This window comes from Lupinus angustifolius, unplaced genomic scaffold (genome assembly GCF_001865875.1).
Source record: "Lupinus angustifolius cultivar Tanjil unplaced genomic scaffold, LupAngTanjil_v1.0 Scaffold_1_748, whole genome shotgun sequence".
In the NCBI taxonomy this organism is placed as follows: domain Eukaryota; kingdom Viridiplantae; phylum Streptophyta; class Magnoliopsida; order Fabales; family Fabaceae; genus Lupinus; species Lupinus angustifolius.
This window is the reverse complement of record NW_017716068.1, coordinates 3,663-25,921: the sequence shown is the minus strand read 5'-3', so window position 1 is coordinate 25,921 and position 22,259 is coordinate 3,663. Positions and strand designations below refer to the sequence as shown.

The following is a 22,259-nucleotide window of genomic DNA, read 5'->3' as shown; positions in this document are numbered from 1 at the left end:
ATTTGCAGTTTTTTTATTTGTGGCGATGATTAGATTTCGCCCTGTAAAAAATTATGTATTTATTCAAGAATTTTATGAATGAGAAGTATTTAGAAAATAATTGTGTTCATTTAATTATCTTTAATGTATTAAGAATTTTATTTTTGCAAGGTTTGAAAATATGACGTCTTGAAAATGGAATAAGGTAAAAGTGAAAATGATTTGTAAGTTATAGGTTACATAAAATTTTCTTTACCAATTTTTCTAAAAGATTAAATATATTAAATATGAAATGATTTTCGGGGCGTTACATATTATGATATGTATTTAAAAAAATCAAAACTCATATCAAACTCATGTTATTGAAAGTGCTAAGCCATTATTAACTATGACAAAGACTAATTATGTACTAGCTTTAATAAAATACATTCTAACATTGTTATACAAGTATTATGGTTTATTAATCCATTGTAGTAGTAAAGACTCAAGAGTGATAAATATCTTATGTTATGGAAAATCCTAAATCCATTAGTGTCTATATAAAATACTATCTATAAATCTATGCTATAAGGAAAAGTGGATTGAGATAAAATAGAGTGATATTTCTCATGTAATTTTATTGTCGGACTAAATATTTAAAATATCTCACAACTTGGTGATTCTTTAAACTTCCATTTTTATGTCTTGATTTTTTAGAGTAGACAAGTCAATAAATATCAAATATCACCTGTATATTTCAACAATGTTGTTTATCTCATTTGATTTTATTACTTCAAATTGTTGATTGTGAATTATTTTATATTTTTTATTCTACTATTTTGACTTACATAAAGGGGAGAGGAACCCGTGCAATTGTTGATCAAACCTATAACATCACTTCAAGGATGAACAATTTCTGTAACCTAGAGCAATACTTCATCAACGATTAAGATTGTTGATCAAATCAATGAATATGTTCTAAGTAAATTTTCAAGTGAAATTTTTAGTTGTCTTTAAATTTTCAGGTGAATTTTTTAGTTGTCTTTAAATTTTCATTATGTTTGACATAATATATTTATTAAACTTATACTAATAAATATTTTAATGCATGACTATAGGTAATGAAAAGAAATACATGAGTATAGATTTAGTTGATATATCTTATGTTAATGAAAGTGAAACATTCAACCTACTAACTCCTGACTTTTTAAACTCACTTACAACCTTTGGTCTTCCCTATCATAAGATCAACTTGAAAGTTGGAGCTTCAATAATGCTATTGAGGAATTTAGACCAGTATAAAGAATTATGCAAGGATACAAGATTGGTTATCACTAAAATGACAAATTGTGTACTTGAAACAAAAATCATGTCTAAAAAATATTAGAAATATCATATATATTTCTTGAATGTCAATATATTCATCCCAATCTTCATGACCTTTTAAGCTTATCAAAGACAATTCCCTAATGGTTTTTTATACTATGATAATCAATAAAATCTCAAGTTGAAACATTAGAAAGTGTGGGGGTTATATTTACCTAGACTAATATCCAATTATAATCAATTATATGTAGTTATTTCAAGAGTTAAAAACAAAAAAGATTGAAGATATTGATACATGATAAGTTTATTAACAACTAAAGATAACAACAAATATGGTTTATAAACATGTTTTTCAAAATCTATAACATATATTCTAAAACTTATTTTACATGTGTTCCAAACTTTTCTTCAAAAAAACTATTTATTTATTTAACATAACATGTTCAACATCATCTCATTCATTGAAAACTTTACATTAACAATAAAATATATATAAATTATCTTTTATGAGGTAACCCTCTATAATATTTTTATCATTCTTCAATTAAATTTATGTAAAATAAATTACCGGCCATCCGTGCGAATGCACGAGTCTCCTACTAGTTTTTATGGAAATATTATAATACTTTCATTTATCTCATCAAACTTTTCTCTCTTCACTTATTTTCTCTTTCTTCCTCACAAAAATAAGCACCATTCTCATTCTCTACTTTACACAATGCCTCTTCCTCTAATATCTATTTGCACTGTCATTTTTACATATATGACATGCTAGATTAATAATTATGTTTCATTTTATTTTGTAGGTGAGAATTACATGAAGTGGTGAATATTAGATACATCATAGTTTATATGTAATTAATGTGTAATGTTTAACTATGTAAATTGGAGATGACCAAATTTTTTTTTATGAATGTCATATATTGTATGTACATTGATATTATGTCAAGTGTGTTTAATATTTCTATTTATTGCATAATTTTCAAAATAGATACTCAAAGTTCATTACAAATGTTTCAAATATATCATTTGTGTCTTCTTTGAGTGGAATACATGAGATAATAATTTTATCCAAGTTAAGATAATTGAAAATGTACAAAAAGTTGAATAATTATATAGTACATTCTAAAAACAAAGTAGTAAAAATAACATTTTAAATGTGACCTTTTTATTTGGGATGTTAATTTGACACAACTATTTTTCTTTCCCTTCCCTCTTTATACAACCAAACAATAGGAGAAAAAATTTATAACTTTCTTTCATTCATTTTTCTTCTAAACCAAACAACTAACTTTTCATTCCATTTTCTACTTATTTTCATTCCTCTAACTTTATTTCCTTCCATTTTCTATTGCAAACCAAACACACCCTTAAATAAAATGGAGCAAACCTAATAAATCACCAATGGGCCATTATTACAATTTGGACCATCACACATCCAACCAACCACAGTACCACACTTCTTCTAACTGACTAACTTCCCAGGTCAGCTCGAAAACCTCGATCACCATCACAATCTCTTCTTTCTTCACATTCCAATTATGTCTTCCTCTACCGAATTCCTCTCAGATTTCAAAGACGCTACCCAATCCGTGATATCCACGCGCCGCCCCTGGCCTCAATTCCTCTCCCTCTCCTCCCTCTCCCTCCCTTCCTCCTTCTCCGACGCCACCACGCGCATCACCCAAAACTTCACCTTCTTTCTCTTCAACTACACCCTCATCTTCCTCCTCGTTCTTCTCCTCACGCTCCTCCCTCACCCTCTCTCAATCCTCACCTTCGTTGCTCTCTTCGCCGCATGGTACTTCCTCTACCTCGCCCGTGAAGGCGACGAGCCGTTAAACCTCTTCAACCTCGTCGCACTCAACGATATGGCCGTGGTTGTTGGGCTAGGGTTTGTGACTGTTGTGGCGATGTTTGTGACGAATGCGTGGGTCAATGTTGTGGTTTCGGTTATAGTTTGGGGTTTGGTGGTTTGTTTTCATGGTGCGTTGAGAGGAACGGAGGATCTTGTTGTGGATGATCATGATTCGCCGTATGGACCTATGCTTAGTGGTAACCCTCCTCCTTCTGGTGGTGGTGCTGGTGGTTATACGCGTCTTTGATTTTTTTTATCGTTTTGGTTTGTCAAGAAATTGAAAAGAATCTAAGGTGTAGTTATGTGTGGAAATTTGTGAATTTGGATTCAATTCTCTAACTCAGTGTATTTCACAAACTATGATTAATTGATGATGATTCTCAACTGATTCATATTTAGATATCAGTATATGGTACCTGCATTCTACCTTTGTCCTAATTATTATGTTCTGCAATTTTTATTTTTATTTAAAAAAAATTCTGAGGATTTCTCAATGATGATGATGATGAATATATAGTGATGGTGAAAGAAAAGTAGTTGTTTAGTTGGGGTTGTCTGATTGGTTGGGCATATATGCATTGCACTGAGTCTTTCTGTGATTACTTTTGTATTGTTTGATAATGTTATGCTTGTCTCAATTATTGTGGTTTGTTACAGTGATGGTGATAATGTGATCTTATTGTTGTTTGTTTGATGATAGTACTGGTGAGGGTAAATTCCGATTTAATGGCAAAGGAGGAGTGGGGCAAAGCGATCCTTTGTCTTTGTTTCTCTTTACTATAGTGGTTGATGTTTTTAGTGGGCTGGTTAAGGGACTGAAGGTTGAAGGAGAGGGTATTTTAATATCCCATATTCAGTTTGCTAATATCACTTTTTCATGTGAAGGTCAACAGTGATTCTTTTATAAGTATCTTATCTTTATTAAGATTGTTTTGGCTGAAAGTTAACATGAACGCAAGTGCGCCAGCGAGTGTGAATGTGATATAGTCAGATGCTAAATGTTCTTGCTACTTAGGCTAGTTGCCAAACTCGTCAATGGCCTTTATGTATTAAGATGCCTTTCTAGGAGATAATCCCCAGCCAAAAATAGTTTAAGACATCCATCTGTTTAGATAGTTGGAAGGTGCATTTTTCTCTTTAGGAGGTCAGTTTACTCTTATACATTCTTGTCTTTTGAGCATCCCTTAATACTTTCTCCCCCCTTTTCACTTTCTGGCAATGGTTGCCCAGAGATTTGAGAGAGTTATACGCCTATGGAGAAGGGGGTTGGACTTGGAAATTCGTTGCCTAAGAATATCACCTTGCCCCAGCTGAGTGGATTTGGTGTTCCCCCTTGAGACTTCTTCTCTATGGCATAAAGTTATTACTTATTAGAAGCAAATGTGGTTTGCATCCAAATGGGTGGGACACCAAACACGAAACCTTGCTCCCCTGGAAATTCTTCTCTGAAGGGTACCCCTCTTTTTGGGTTCTTGTATCCTTGACTCCGGGGGATGGTGATCATATCAAATTCTGTAGGATACTTGGTTGGAAATGTTCCCTCTTCATATTCAAGGGTTTCTCTCAGCTTTCCTTTATTCATAATGCTTCTTCTTCCAACTTGGATTTTTCACTTTCTTTAGGAATTTGCAAGACTGAGACTGAACTAAAACCCCTTTCAGTTTTCCTTGAAACTGTTCAATTCTCCACCAACAAGGATAAAAGAGTGGTATTTCCTTGGGAGTCTTTTCTTGCAAACCTTATTGTCAATTACTCATCAATTCTCCAACTAGAAAAATATTCCTTTTCGATAAATGCAGATGGAATTCCAAAGCCCCCCCTAAGCTCAAACCTTTTGTCTAGCCTGCTATTCTTGATAGGAATGACATGTTACAAAAATGAAAACTTCTCATTGCTTTGTCCCCTAATATATGTGTGATATGTTGTTCTTGTTCAGAAGACGGACTATGTTCAGCTCAAAACTCCCTTTGGAATACATTTTTGGCATCTTTGGAGAGAACTAGGTCTTCCCTAAGGATTTACATCAGTTTCTTCTTATTAACTTCAGAAGTTTTGGCTGCCGTGAAGATGCTAAAATTCTTTGGCAGTGTGCTGTATTTTCTATTCTTTGGTGTCTATGGTTGGACATGAATACACAATCTTAATGGAACTTCATCTATAGATAACATTTGGGATAGGGTCATTTTGTTGGCTTGTTTGTAGTGTCCAATTCTTGGTTTTTTTACAGGCGATTATTTTTCTGTTATGGGTTTCTGGTTGAATTCTATATAACTTTGGTCTCTGCATTAAGTTGAAAGTATACATGAATTAAAAGTAATTGTCACTTCCACCTCCATAATTGGGTCTGCTTAGGCTATATGACCGAAGTAATTTTAGCAAGTGCGTTGCCTTTTGTTTTTAGATTGTGTATGCCATAACTCACGAGCTCTTGTGGCTGATATTCTACCATTTTTAGTTGCTCATGCATGCTTCTATGTGTTTATATATTGGCTTAAATATGTTTGTAGGTATTGCTCATGCATACCATTTTTGCCTCACTGTAAAATTTGAAATACCTAGTTTTGGTCCCTTGTGTTAAGTTTCTCTCTCTTTGAAGTGTTGATGTGATTGACGGAAAGAAACAGCACTAAAAACAAAGGGAGTTAATGTCATGGACCAAAATCACTAATTTCAATAGTTGTAGAGATGTAAATCCATATTTTTTATGAGGATGAAAATAAACATCGTTGTACTTTACAGAGATTAAAAACAAATTTAAGCCCTCCCATATGTATCTCACTATTGTGTTTCACCAAGAATTGTTCAAATAATCTGCTAGAAGGTATAGGTCAGTCCAAATGGTCTAACATGGTATAACTGTTGATTGACCAATACATGACCTCAAAAACTCATTGTTGCATGGTATAGCTGTTGATTGAAGAGTACATTACCTCAAGCTCATTGTTGGAAGAATATATGAACTAATTAGTGTATACATTTTTTTCTTCTTTTGTTCGAAACCATTAACCGCTGCATTTTGCCATTCCTAGGATGAGTTGATTATTGTTGTAGATCATTGGGTTGTCATCATAAACTTGTTCCTTTATTACCAGATATGTTAGCATCACCAAGTTTGCTATAAAAAAATAGATTATACAAAAATTCTCATGGAATTTGAGTTAGAGACATGGATCAGTATATCTTGAATCATCTCTCTCAAACGAGGAAAATAATATTGAAGAAGATTGTGATGGGTTAAAACTTAAATTTCACTTAAAATTAATTTAGCTGAAACTAGTTCATTCAAAATCATGTTTAATGCTTATCTAAAAATACGTACTCTATTATTTAGAATGACCAACTCTTATGTGCCTAAACTAAAAGTTATAAACTACACATTTAGTCACTAGGATTTAGGTTCCTAGCACATTCTCTACTCTATACTTCAACTATAGTGACAAATTTTGTTAAATAGTTTCACTTTCATTCCTCTATGCCACTTCTAATTTGTTAAAGAAAGTAGAGAAGTAATTTAGTTTTGACAAAGATGAACGATCGTAAAGTCATTTAAGACTCTTCAATGACCACTTCTTCACTTGTGAAAATAACACGTTCACTTTCTTTGGCAGTTTCTGAGAATAAAAAGACACTATATTCAAACATCATATACCTTTTTGAGTTGTGTAACTACCTAAACTAATATCGCCTACCTCCCTTTAGCTTATCTAATTCACAATGAAGTACCTTATCAACATAGAAAATGATAGCAATAACTAATTAAAAATGTAAAAAGATGTTGATCCTGAACATATTTATACCATATGTGTATCAAGGAAGATGTTGGTCCAACAAATTTTTGTTAATATCATTTTTCAACATACTTTATAACATTCATCTTTTGCTTGGAAAAATAGTAAGCATTTGATCAAAAATATTGTAAAAAAGGCGAGAGTTAATAAAACTAGTGTGGGAATTTCATCACACGACTATCAATCATGGCTTAGTTTCTAGAAACTAAATCAGATTGATCCCATCATCAAAATGCTAGCAGTAGTATCTCATTATTAAAAAAGCAATTAAAAACATTGGTAGTTTTAAAATCCTCATAAAACATATAAGAAATCCCATGTCAAACATGTTTTTCGACCAACCAATGAAAACTACTGCAGAGTGCAAAGCATATGCATATCCAACACATACCATTAAAACAACCATATGTCTGCTATGGTCTATGGAGCTTAAAAGTAAAGATAAAGTTCTTAAAATTCTTCAAAGTAAAAGCATGTCAGAGTAATTTATAAGTTCTCTCAACTCAAGCTTTTAGTCCATATGAAAGGACCATAATAAAATCCTCAGCTGAACTTCCAACAGTTGTATGAATCTTCTTATTCTTGGGCATTGTTTCCAACCACATGTCCAATAAGTTTTGCACTGTGTATGAAGGATAAACTGGCTGACCCCATAATTGAATCTCCACCTTTAAGATAATATAATCATAAAAATAATTAGCTTCTTAGAAATGACAATACATTATTCACAGAGATGTTAGATTTAACAAAGATAGTAAACCAATTTACCTCAGCATAGCTAGGAAGACCAAGCTTCTTGATAACATATTTCTCAAGATAGGACACAGGTAAACTACCATCCCTATAATAATTAGAAAATTAATTAGTGCAAGTTGTTAGTTATATCAAGTAATCTATATAGTTGAGTAATCTATATCATAAATGCAGAGTTGCAGACTATACAGATATGAGCTACTTGTAGCAATTAAATGGGTAAAGAGTGATTAATGAGTAACCACTTTGGGACATTAGTATTGCTCCAAAAATGTAGAATTTTAATCTCTGTTTCCCCATAAACCGTGTTATTAATACCGCACCAGTCATCAAACCAGTTAGGATAATGATACAGTGCTATAACGATTCAACTGATGAATTAAACCGCATATCGGCGAAATTAGATATACATATATAATATATTAACATTAATGTTGAAAAATCAATAAAAAATAATTTTTTTTATTTTCATTAAAAAATTAATTTTAAATAAAAACCGGCCAATATGACTAGTTCAATTGAAAACCAACAGTTATGACCGGTTTTGACCAGTATGATTGCATGACAAGTATAATTATTATACCGTATTGGTATTGAGACCGATTCACCGGTTGAACCGGCCGGCACGAACTGGTTTTTACAACACTGCTATAAACTCTTGCTTGGAATTACATTGCTTAGATTTTATGTAAACCATTGACTGAAACAAACAAGATCTGTATATATTTAATTATTTATTATGTTTGAAATGTAACATATCACAGGAATTTAAATTGTCTACCTCTTGAAGACATATTGACAATAGTTATCTGACTGATTCTTTAAGAGGAAGTGCTATGTAAATGATAAGAATGATATGATACATATACACAAGCACATATCTAGAACAAGCTATGGTGAAAGAATGCAATGGAAGCATGGTTTAAACTTTAGAGCATGTAAAAATGAATATACAAAAACACCTCTTCACCAAAGAAACATGAACCAGATAAACAGTTACTTATTGCATGAGCCAGTTCAAGCACTGAGAAATAAAGGAATGAGCATCAACTCATAGTAGAAAGAGGAAATATAACTCACAATCTTAAGAAGCGGGTAGGTATTTGAGGCAATCTTGCACCTATTTCCCTATATCCAGGAATTCAAGTGTCAGATATTCATTAAAAGAAAGGCAGACAAATACACAAGACTTCTAGTTAGTGGGGTATGAGAAAGGTAGATATACGTAGCCTTATCTTGTAATAAATTTCAAGAGATAAACTTTAAATAAGCCATAATATGCAATCTTACCTGTCTTCAGAAGCAACCAAGGACAACCAGACTAGACCACCACCAACTGCTTTGTTGCTTTGACTGCTTGAACCAATCTCTTGTTGAGATGGAAGATTTCCAAATTTGTGGCTGTTTTCACTGCCTAAACCAAACCCAGGTGGTGGCGGCGGTGGTGGAAGATTTAAGTCCCCAATGAACTTGGATTTTCCCTCTTTCTTGCCCTGCTTACGACCAGCTTTACGATGTTTCTTTTGGACCTTAGGCACGTGAGAGTCATTGCCACTTGAGTCCACAGGCACAGGAATGACAGCACTTTCTTGCTTGTGGGAGTTACTATTGATCTTAATATTTCTTGTAGCTTCCACCAGTGACGTTAATGGCTTAGACATATCAGCCTTTCCTTTTTTCGACGACTTGCCAATGCCATCTGAAGTCTTGTTAGCCACTACTTGTTTACTACGTTCTTCTTTTGAAGAGTTGTTCTTGGATTTTGTTTGAGTGACAACTTTTTTCCCCGCAGCTTTCGATTTTCCAGCATTGGCCTTCAGCGAAGGTGCAGACACCTCCTTTCGTGTTTTTGTCAATGGCACCAAAGGTACATCTTCTGGTGCCTTTGTCTTATTTTCATATTTCGGGGAAAATCGGTCCCTATAGTTTTGTAACTTCTGATCCTCCCTATAGTTTTCCAAGACAATTTGGTATCGAGGTCGGACAAAATTAATGAAAACTTCACAGAAAGAGGTAAAAAGAAAGAAATGAATTGAACTGCAACCATTATACTATATCCCATTTGTTCCAAACTACTAACATGTTCAGTGTTTACCATATTTTCCCCTTAGATCATTCATAGTCCATTGGGACTCAAAAATGTTTATGTATGCATTAATTCTATTCATACAATGACTTAACAGAGTTCAGAATAATGGATGTTGTCATATGAAAACTAAGTGCACCAAGTTTTCACTTAGTGAAGTTTGGGGAGGGTAAATATATACAACCGTACCCTTACAAGCAAAGTCTACTTCTAGGATTTGAACTCGTGACCTCATGGTCACTAAGAAACAACTGCCTAATCATTAAATTGTTGTATAAGTTGCTCATTTGCCCAACATTTCTTGGCCTATCTCTGCATGGTTCTACTATGAAATCAAGTTATTATACCAAAACAAATTACTTACCTTAATTTATCCAGTGGAGAACAACCCAAGTCGACATTGCATTCAGGACAGTGCCTTAAGTTCTCATCAATTATCTTCTTCTCTATGCATTCCCTGCAAACTGTTATTGAACTCAAGATTTAGGCTCTATTACAGAGAATGAGAAACAGAAAGGTACATGGAAAAGAAAAACAATGAAATATATTCATTACATAAAAAGATAAGAAAACAGAAAGTAAGGGGTGAAGAACATTGAGGCCAAATTTCTAGCATAATCATACACAAGTGTTAGTCATTGAATATAAAATGACTAACCATGACACATGCTCAAAAGATGCAAGAAATGAAACCAAAAGCAGAAAAAACAACAACAGTAATGGAAATTTCATATGCATTTCACATTTAGAAGATCTTAATTTCATCAGCTAATGAAAACGAGTCCTGTGAATATATGAGGGTGTGCTTGGTGTTGGAAAAAATGGCACACTCTCATAAAACACATCATAGAGAAAACAGCTGAAGACACAATATTTAACATCCACGGTCACATTCAGAAACATTTTAATATCAACATCAATAGTAGAATTACCCCACTCAGGAATTACAAGGAAAGATGAACACTCTTCTCTCACATGTGATCCTCTCAAATATTTTCTAGCTCTTTCCGCGCAAAATGATGTAGATTTTCATGAAGAACTGTTCAGTGAACAAAAAAATGAAGGAAGTTGTAGCTCATAAGTAGAGCTGAAAACTGGCTGAACTGAGTGGTACAAGAGTTCAATTTGGCTCGGTTCGATAAAGATTTACTCAGCTCGACATTCGATTTTAGTTCAAAATGTTGCCAACTCGAATTTGACAAACTGCTCCATTTGACTCGTTAGTTCGAATTGGTTTGGTTCATCAAAGAGTTCATAGACTATTTAGTTCAACTCATTAATTTGAATGACGATTATTTATTTAATATATATATATATATATATATATATAAGTATAAACACAATATATATATATATATATTTATTTATACACATATATATACAATATATACATATATTCATACACATATACTGATATATATAATCAAATACCTCATGAATTTAACGAGTCAAAATGTACTTAGTTCAAGTTTGACTTGTTCATTTAACGAACTTAACTTTTAACTTAAATTCGACTCGTTTAGTTTGTGAATCATGTTTATCGACCTAAATAATGAGTCAAACTTCAATTAAATATCAGGTTGATTGAGTTCGTTAACCCAACTTATAAGAATGAAAGCTTGCTTTCCATACACAATAAGAATTACAATAATTTTTTGGTCAATTTTACTCTTTAAATTTTTACCAACTTAATTAATTACACAAAATTAAAATAAATACTAATAATTATAATTAACTAAACAAATAAAAATTATAAATTGATAGTTACTAGAAATAATAATTTTATAATATACAATTAAACAAATAAATAATTATATAATTATTAATAGTTTTATCAAATTAATAATAATTATATCTATATTTAATTATACATGTATTTAATTTCTCCAATTAATACATACATAAACAAATAATGAATAAATATTGTATGTCATTTGTAGTCATTTAATAAATTTTAGATAGTTTTATTGAACATCTTTAATTTATTCACCTTCATACAAAATAATAAGTTTCAAATTATCTCCACAACTAGTAAATTGTATTAGTAATATAGTAAATGATGATGTAACATTGTTATGATACAAAAGATATAATATTAACATATCTTATATCAATATTATACTCAAAATTAAATAAAAAGATATATCACAAAAAATAAAATAAAGTAATCTCAAACTTAAGAAATTTTCTAAGATACTTTAAACAAATCTAATTTAAAACTATCACAATTTGAGATATTATCTCTATATCTAAGTATCATATAAATATTCTTTATATATATATATTTTAAAATATTCTAAAATACTTTCACATATGCTAAGATTCTCACTAAATATAAATCTTAGTAAACTTTAAGTTTGTTATAAATAATCTCTTTAAAAGGAAAATAATCAAAACAATTACATGGATTCCACCAACTATGATTTTAAGGTGTTGTAAACATTGTCAAAATCCACAATGAAGATGGTGGAACAATAGATATGATAAAGGTAGTCTAAGGTAGCTAGAATAAATGTTCTAAACCATTCATAACAACTAAAATCTTCAAATGTTATAAAACAATAAAGTTTAATTATCCATGACAAAAACTATATCTAAGCTTAACTATAATGAACAAAAGCAAATAATATAATGATTAACCATTCATGGCTAAAGCTACCTCCAAGCTTAACCACCATGGATAGAAGCAGATTAAGAAGAATGATGGATGCACAACAAACAACACCAAACAATAAGGCTCAACTTTGAGGATTGGTCTTCAATATGGAAGAACTAGAGAGCACCACCAACCAGGAATAACCATCTTTAACCACTAAGCGGGACGACATCAAGAGCGCCAAGAAGAACTTTGATCAACACAATAATACAAGCACTAATCGAAGCTAAAACAAGACTAATCTGAACCACTTCAAGAGTTGTATATACAATATTCCCCTCGAGTTGGAGCATTACATCATATGCATCCAATTTGTTACATATGGAGAAGAAGAAAAATCAATGACGCTTATGACATAAATGACAACCACAAATCCAAGAAGAATATGTTGATTAAAGTTTAATAAAATCATGCACCAACTGATACATATCTAGAATATAGAGAGAAAACCAATGTGCTAAGGAGAGAGAATAGAAAGACGATAAAACAACATTAGAAATGACAATCCTTGATAGTGTGATGACAAGAATGACTAAGAACAAGTGAGAAAGAAGTTGACAACCAGAAAACTAGATGACAAAAGGATCACAAGCTAGAATAAATATAATGAAGGTGGTGGAACAATAGATACGCTGAATGTAATCTAAGGTAGCTAGAATAATTGTTCTAAACCATTTATAACAACTACAATCTTCAAATGCTATAAGGCAACAAAGTGAAACCAACCCTGACAGAAATCATCTTTAAGTATAACTATAATAGACAAAAGCAAATAATGCTTAACCATCCATGGTTGAAGTTACCTCCAAGATTAACCACCATGGATAGGAGCAATCTGAGAAGAATGATTGATGCACTACAATCAACACTAAACAATAAAGATCAAATTTGAGAATTGGTCTTCAATATGGAAGAACTAGATAGCACCACCAACTAGAAATCACCATCTTTGACCACTAAGTAGGATGGCATCAAGAGCACCAAGAAGAACTTTGAGTAACACAAGAATACAAGCACTAATCGAAGCTAGAACAAGATCGATCTGAACCACTTCAAAATTTCTATATACAATATTCCCCTCAAGCTATAGCATTACATCATATGTACCAAATTTGTTACATATGGAGAAGAGAGAAAATCAACAATGCTTATGACAGAGATGAAAACCACAAATCCAAGAAGAATATGTTCAGTGAAGCTTTAATAAAGTCATGTACCAAGAAATACAAATCTAGAATATGGGGAGAAAACCAACATGCTAAGGGGAGAGACTGGAACGACGATAAAACAACAGCGAAAATGACAAGCCATGATAGTGTGATAACAACAATGACTAAGAAAAAGTGAGAAAGAATGTGACAACCAAGAAAACCAGTCGACAAAAGGATCACAAGCTATAATAAATACGATGAAGGTGCTAGAACAATAGATACAATGAAGGTAGTCTAAGGTAGCTAGAAAAAATATTCTAAACCATTTAAAACAACTACAATCTTCAAATGCTATAAGGAAACAAAGTTTAGCCATCCATGACAAAAACTATCTCTAAGTCTATCTATAATGGACAGAAGCAAAAAATGCTTAATTATTCATGGCTGAAGCTACCTCCAAGCTTAACCACCAAGGATAGAAGCAAACTAAGAAGAATGATAGATGCACAACAAACAACACTAAACAATAAGGATCAAATTTGAGGATTGGTCTTCAATATGGAAGAACTAGAGAGCACCACCAACCAGAAATCACCATCTTTAACCACTAATCGGGACGACATCAAGAATACCAAGAAGAACTTTGATCAACACAATAACACAAGCACTAATCGAATCTAAAGCAAGACCGACCTAAACAACTTCAAAATTTCTATATACAATATTCTTCTCAAGCTATAGCATTGTATCATAGGCATCCAATTTGTTGCATATAGAGAAGAGAGAAAATAAAAAATGCTTGTGATAGAGATGACCACCACAAATCCAAGAAGAATATGTTCATCAAAGCTTTAACAAATCATGTAACAACATAAATATATCTACAATATGGAGACAAAACCAACGTGCTAAGGAGAGAGACTAGAAAGACAATAAAACAATAATAGAAACAACAAGCCTTGAAAGTGTGATGACAACAACGACTAAGAACTAGTGAGAAAGAAGGTGACAATTGGAGAACCAACCAACAAAAGGATCACAAGCTTTCATGACATAATATTATTTAATATTTCATCTCAAAACCAGTTAGTTATAAAAGGAGTACCCAATAGGTATGTAAACCATTTATGATACAATGGTACAAAAGTTGTAAGCTAGACTTACTTCCCAACAAATTAAAATAGAAGAAAATCAACAATGGCTTCATTTCAATTGAGCCTGCCAAGTCTAAGTAAGTTATTTTGGAAGTAATGTGCTGCTTGCAATCATCTACATCAAAAGAAATCAGGACCAAATGAAACAACTTAAAAGATTTGTAAGATTGCATATTGTGCCACATTTGGCTATAAACGTTGCAGAATATTACAAAATGTCTGCCAACTTACCACATTATGTATAGATACTAAATGTGGAAGCAAACTCAAGTTATGACTAATCAAGTATTCAAATTAAGTAAGAAGAGAAGCAAAACAAAGGCATTATTGTAGTTTTATTATTACATAATAATGTTGGAATTTGTTGAAAGAATAATGTTTTGAAGTGAAATGAAAAAACTTTTTAGTCCCACTTTGCTAGGAGGAGGGAAGTTGAAATGATTTATAAGCCTTAAGTTACGGACCAACATTTTTTTTAATAAAATATTTATTTATTAATTTATTTAACTTTTAGGTCTTTTGGGCTTCGACCATGTGTTGACTAAGTCAACACATGTAACAAGGAAAGAGTTGTTAGAAAACCATTGGAGGAGATCTCAACCATTATGACAGAGTCGTTGGTAATAAAGTTGTTGGTGAAAGAGTCGTTGGATACTTCAGATTATAAATAGAGACATCATTCCCTCATTATAATTTGCACCAAGTTGAAAGCGTTTACCTCTCAACTTCTCTTTCTCCCCCTTATATTTTGCCGACGCATTTCCGGCAACCTTCTGCCTCTTTCTTTCTGTGGCACTTGAGAATTAGCACAGGCAGCCAAAGTGGGAATTTCGAGAACTAGCACTGGTAGTCAGTATTGTGGAAAAAGAATTGGTATGGGTAATCATATTGTGGGAATTCGATAATTGACACTGATAACCATATTGTGGGTGTATTCGAGAGTGATTCTTATAGTGCAATAATAAATCGTATAACAGAGAACTGAGCTATTTTATTCTAGGGGCGCGTAATTGATAGTCTGCTTGTACAATTTTAACAATACCATGAAACGTCTTAAAGAGAGCGATCCGGTTGTGACTCAGCCAATAACAATTATTTCATGCCATTCAGAATTGTTGCGAGTTACGGTAAAAACACATAAAAGCTAAAAAAGACACATACCATGAGCTACAATAACCAAAATGATAGAGTTTATGAGCATAAAAATGTTGAGTTAAGAAGACCACATAATTGAATAACACATAACATACAAAAGCAGAAAAAAGGTAAATATAAGGAAAACTGTAACACTTACAAGTATGCATGCATTCTATCACTGTGGTGGCATCTTTGAAAAGATCATTGCACAAAAGACATGTCAAGGGTGGTGAGACCTTTGCCTTAAGTCTTGGTTCCTTCATATCGCTGGAGATTGTTGTTTTCTTTTATATCTGCTGAACAATGACAAGGACCCACATAAACACATGCACTCACATAAAATATAAAAAAACTCACACAAACATCACTACTCATGCACGTACCCATCATGGTGCATGTTACCAAACAAAGAGCAAGAAAAAAATATGGGAGTTTTGATTAAATCATTTTGAATGAGAGTTAAAATAATGAAGTTTCACACTTGTTGAATATGTGAGGGATAAACCATTTGTAATAATTTGGACAATTCTTCATGATGATATAGATTAATTGACATGACTATAAAGTTAATCTAATGATATAAGATCTGAGTTGATTACATGTTATTTTATAAGGTTAAAAATCAAAGTTGAGAAAGGAGTATCTTACTTAACTTAGGAGAATGAAACATAAAAAAGAACTTAACCACCCAGCCACATTTACAATATTGAAATTTTAGTTGGAATAAATTAAATTGCAAATAAAAGGGTGATGTTATGTCAGATATTAAATCCTATTAAACTATCCTAATGTAAGATGATACAAAGTGGTATGACTTCTTATTTATTATATAATATAATGTACTTTGTTTATAGAAAAATAATATAACGAGGTTTGTTCATGTGCCATGTATGACTTTTGTTCTGTTCTATTTTTTATTTATATTAAGAGTCTATATTTTTTTGCTTTGGATTTTCTTAATATATTATTGAGGTGCGTGTGTGTATACATGAAAAATAAAAAGTAAGAGTTTTTTTATAAGCAAATTGTATTAACAACAGCCCAAAGGTACTAACTTAATGTAAATAACTTACTTTGAGTATAGAGAAAATTGTTCAAAAATGGATTTCTTTGATATCTGGCAATCTCTCACACAATATTATAGAATTTGGGGAACAAAATTACAAATAATTGGTAACTAGGAAATCTGTTATTTCCCAAAGATTTTAACGGGACACCCCACGTTCGGTTGAGAAGGAAAGAATAGAGAGGGAGAGAAAGCAAAAAATACCATTAATTTTCCTTTCCTTAAGATAGAAGATGTAAGAAGGGGAAAATAAATATTAAGAAATATTTTAAAATTTCTCCAAAAACACTTAAGGAAACATTGAGATATATTTTAATATTTCCAATAAGATTACTCAATTTCTCTTATCGAGGTATGTTTTTCAACTTTAAATTGAAAAATACTATTTTCTCTTCTTCCACCTATTTTATCCAGCTAGCAGAAAATCTTCATACAAACAAAACAAAAAGTACATGCAGGCCCAAGACAGTCAAGGTATAAAAAAAACATACCTCCTTCACTAATACACCTAACACACCTTAACCAATATACCCAACCTTCCAAGGTTTTCACCCCTTTTGACTTTTTACTTGAATTGTTGAAGTTTTCATTCAAATATTGTTAAAAATCACATTTAATTAAGCTACTCCTAATCAAATTTTGCAAAAGATTTACATTAAAACAATGTCTTAAATGAAGAAAACATTAGATTACTTGCATGTGTCATTTTATTCAGATTAATTATATGTGTATATTTCTTGAATGTTGGTTCAGTTCAAATCTTCTGATTTGGATTATATCTATTTATCCTTTACTTTTTATAACTTACGATTGTTGAGATGATAGATATATATATATATATATATTTATAATTTTGTGAAAAATATTACTTTTCTAGTTTCCACCTCCCTTAGATTTTAACTCTCAGTTTTATTTATGAAGGATTGAAGATGGATTGTTAGACCTATCATAATTAAAGAAGAAAAATAAAGGAGGAAAGAGAGGAGAAGAAATACCTAATGAGATTGTCTTTGATTGAATTGGTGCTTAATGCTCTCTGATTCAAATCCAAATCATCTATTTTTCCGAGCAAGAAAATTATGGACGTGTGAAGTCTGAGGTTTCTCGCTACGCTAAATGAAAGGTGAAAGTAGTAACGCACACTTTGAAACAGCTTTACTTTCTCTATATAAGTAAAATTCTCATGTTCTCTGAGTAATATAGATGAGCATTCACACGTTACTCTAGGTGTTTGGTACATATATCTCAGAGCATGCATTACAAAATTCATATTAAATCCGTCATTGTACATTGAATAAGAAATATAATAATAAGGCTAATAAATGAATATCGCTATCCAAAATTCAAACAAAAGTGTAAAAGTTAATCAAAAATAAAAGTTCTCATATTTGCAATGTTTGAGTAAAAAATTACACAAATATTATCACTACTTTTTTTGGCAAGAAAAAATTGAAATTATCTACATAATATAAAAAATCATTATTTTTTGCACTTTTTAAATATAGTAAAAGAATTATTACTTAATTTCTGATGTCAATCGTAGCTAGTGAAACATTTTTCTATAATATTCCATAAATCTAGACATTGGAAGAAAGTGATAGTTCCAAAAATGAGAAAAATGGAAAATGAATAAATAATGGTTGAATAGTGTTTGTCATAGTTTAACAAAGTTATAGAAATGGTTTAGAATAATTAGAAGATTTTTTGAGGGGTAAATGAAAATAAGTTAGCTAGGTGATATTCTACACTTAATATTTAACAGATCGTAATAAATGTGAGAAAATTATTCATAATCCATAATATATTTAAACTCAAGAAATTTAAATTCGTCCAAATATACATTTGAACAAACGGATTTAAATGAATATAATTTAATGAATAATTGTAGTAATGGATAAATTTAAATTATATTCAATGGATATCTATTGATATAACTATTTTGATGATATCTAACTCATCCAAAAACAAATATTCACAAATAATATTCTTTACTTCTTAATTTTATTTAGTATCTCAACGTTTATTTTTTGTAGTGTTTCTCACTCTCATTTAATTAATTTATTTATTAAATTAAGATCGATTATAAAATATGTATATTATCAATATTAAAAGTTATTATTAAATGAATATCATATATAAATATTTATTAAAATTTTTACAAGTAGACTCTTAAATATTTTGTGCTTTAAAATATCACAAAAAAATAATAATACTTTTTTTAAAGTTCAAAAAGTCATGGAACCGATATTATGGAATAGACGTGAGATGAAGATCTCATACTCTTGAACTCTTGCATAATTAAACTTAAGGAGAAAATGAAAAAGAATCACTCCATCTGAATTCAATTAGGAGCACATTTCTAACTATAATGATGTTAATATGCTAATTGGTTTATGACCATGTTTATTATTTTAATTTATCTTCTTAAAGTAGATTAATGAATATTTGTCTTTAAAGTCATGAGTTTGAGTCGCGAAAAGTTTTTCTCGTGAGAAATAAAATATTGTAGGAATATTTAAGTTTGTGGGTGACACCCTTAAAAAATTCATCGACCCGAGGGTTGCATGTCAGGACTAAAAGTGTTAAAATTTAATTTCTAATCAGATGTTGTTAATAGTTTGTTACTATAGTTTATTTTAAGTAAATTTTTTAATTTTAGTTGCTCGTAAAGAAGGAGTGACATATATATTATTTGAACTAAGATTGTATCTGTGACAACAAAATTTAACAGTAACAAGTAAAGCACAATATAGTTAAACTAAAATGGAGAGGGACACTAGTTTATGTAGTTAAATTTTAAAAACAAATTAAAATTTTCTAATGTTTAAAAAATAATTTTTTAACTTAATGTTTAAAAAATAATTTTTTAACTTAATGTTTTTAAAAAAATTTCTTATTAGAAAATGTGATTTAAAAAAATGCTTGGTTGAAATAATGGTTTTTTAAAGAATGATTTTCTTCAAAATTTAGTTTAATTAAAAAATCAAATGTATTGGATATTCATTTATTTAATCTATTAAAATGGATTCACATATAGATGAGATGAATTGGAATCTGTCTATTAAGTTAGGATATTTTTTTGCTACTATCAATGGTACTTCTCACATTTTGGTAAGGAACTAATCCTTTCGAGGTACATGATTGCGTCTCCCAACAACTATCACTCGCACTACTCGAACATTTGACATTTTGGTCATCCTATGAATCTCTCATGACCTTACAGCACTAGAACAACGCTTTGTACAATTTAAATGGATTGATGGATGACTTTTCATCCATCCATTAGGATCCAAATCCAAATTTATCTAAATTCATTCAATTATTACCCTAGAACTAGTTCAATATCATTATTAGTATTTACAACAACAGAAAATCATTAATATATAGCGAGAGGAACAAAGACTTGGAGATAAATGAGTTATATAGAATTGCTTATAGCCTGGGTACTTGACTTAATACATTTGTGTCTATAATTACGTATTTATAGACTTTAGGCACACCAGTGATAAGGCGGTTATTTTTAATTTCTTACATTTTATAACTTTCTAAATGTATCCAAATAACGTAAAGTTAGTCCTATGCAGGAGAGCAATTTACATTATCATCCCCTCCCTTCAAGAGACAACAACTGTTTGTCCGACTCAGAAAAAACTAAAAACTTTAAATAAATCGAATTATAAAAAAATTAATTAAAATAAATATATTAAGGTTCTTACACCTAAATGATTAGGTTAACCGAAGTTTAAAGATAAAATAATTTAATTTCCAAAATATTAGTTTGTAAAAATTTAAATTAAAATGGATCCTAAAAAGCCTATAATCATTTTTCTAAATAGGGATAAAAATAATATTTTATTATTATTTTATAATCATTTTTGGAATTTTTATTATAAAATAAATAAAGGATAATTAAAAAGTTTTTTATATTAATTTTATAATTAATTCGAATTTATATAATAGAAATAAAGGAAATGTTCTAAAAATTACTTTTAAATTCCAAATAAAAAAAAGTTAATTTTTTATATTTTATTTTTCGGAGAATATAATTTTAAAAAATAAAACATATTCAGATGTCATTATTTATATTTTGTTCGAATTTATAGAATATAAAAAGTAGTTAAAATATATTTTATTAGGTTTTTAAATAGACAAACAAAAAATAAAATAAAAAACCACCAAGTCAAAATCTGACTTTGTAGGTGGTTTACATCCCACAAAAGTGGAGATAATCGGCTAACAAATTTTCTATCGTTAGCAAAGTTTCAGATAATCAAGTTAGATAATTTTTTCTATTTATAGAGTTTAGGTTAATAGGGTCCAAAAAACACACCATAAACACTATGAAAACACTATAAGTACTGCCAAAAACACATGAACAGTTAGAGAGCAGTGAGAAGTTAAGGAAGAAGATCGAGTGTGGGCGAGAGTACTGTCGCCTTGTGCTCCTGCTTTGTGGTTCAATCGCTGCAGTGAATCCTACATACTTTCTCCATCAACACGTTGACCAACTAACGGACCAATCAGAAAGCGAAATGTAGCGTGGTTCCTCTGTGCCTTGCCACACGTAATCATTCCTCCAATGTAGGCGCAGGATCACGTAAGAACGAGATCACGGTCGAACCCGTGCAGCGTTCCCGTCAGCGAACCATGTTATGCCACGTGTTCTGGTGCTCCAAGTCTTCAAGCGCTTATCCAATGCGTTCTGCCACGTGTCCTTCCATACTCGAAATAGCCACACAGGAACCCCAATCCTAGCAGTGCAATTTTTATATCAAAAAGGCAATCACGTGTCACCTTTTATTTCTTTTGGTATCCCTTTTATTATTTTAGCAATACAATACATGTTTAATGAATAAAAATTTATTTTTTTTTGTAAATAATTTATATATAATTTCATTAATGGTGTTTCACAGTAATTAACATTAACACTAACTCCTTAATAATATAATAATATATGAAATAAGTAACTAACAATAAATAAAAAAATTCCTTTAATGTAGATAATAACCAACCAATATTTTTTATGATTTTTTTAACAATTAACTAATCTTTTATTTTCTATAAATAATTAAAATTTGTCTTTAATCTATACTATATATAAAGCCAAAACTTGAAAGAACTTCCCTCATGGTGTAATTGTCATTTCCTATATTGCCCCTTAACATTATTTAATTTTTACAAAAAAACTATATAATCCTAAGTAACTACCACCAATACATTAAATAACCACATATCTCACATTAAATTAAACATTATCGTAATCACAAAAAAAAATATAAAGTACACCGAACACAACAAATACATTTTAATTCAAAAAAATGAAATA

The 22,259-nt window shown here is 30.8% G+C and overlaps 2 protein-coding genes across 2 annotated transcripts; one reads left to right on the top strand and one right to left on the bottom strand.

Annotated features, from left to right (window-relative positions):
• The first annotated feature begins 2,728 nt into the window (after positions 1–2,728).
• Positions 2,729–3,557, top strand: LOC109337022 (PRA1 family protein D-like). The gene has a single exon (XM_019573881.1). It carries the CDS (start codon positions 2,826–2,828, stop codon positions 3,387–3,389), a length of 564 nt encoding a protein of 187 aa, XP_019429426.1. The 5' UTR covers positions 2,729–2,825; the 3' UTR covers positions 3,390–3,557.
• A 3,640-nt stretch (positions 3,558–7,197) lies between these two features.
• Positions 7,198–16,157, bottom strand: LOC109337024 (E3 ubiquitin protein ligase DRIP1-like). Its single transcript, XM_019573883.1, has 6 exons — positions 16,025–16,157; positions 10,134–10,233; positions 8,974–9,630; positions 8,764–8,811; positions 7,699–7,771; positions 7,198–7,598 (listed from the first exon to the last, which is right to left on the bottom strand). The coding sequence occupies exons 1-6, from the start codon at positions 16,128–16,130 to the stop codon at positions 7,434–7,436; spliced, it is 1,149 nt and encodes a 382-aa protein (XP_019429428.1). The 5' UTR covers positions 16,131–16,157; the 3' UTR covers positions 7,198–7,433.
• Positions 16,158–22,259: the final 6,102 nt, after the last annotated feature.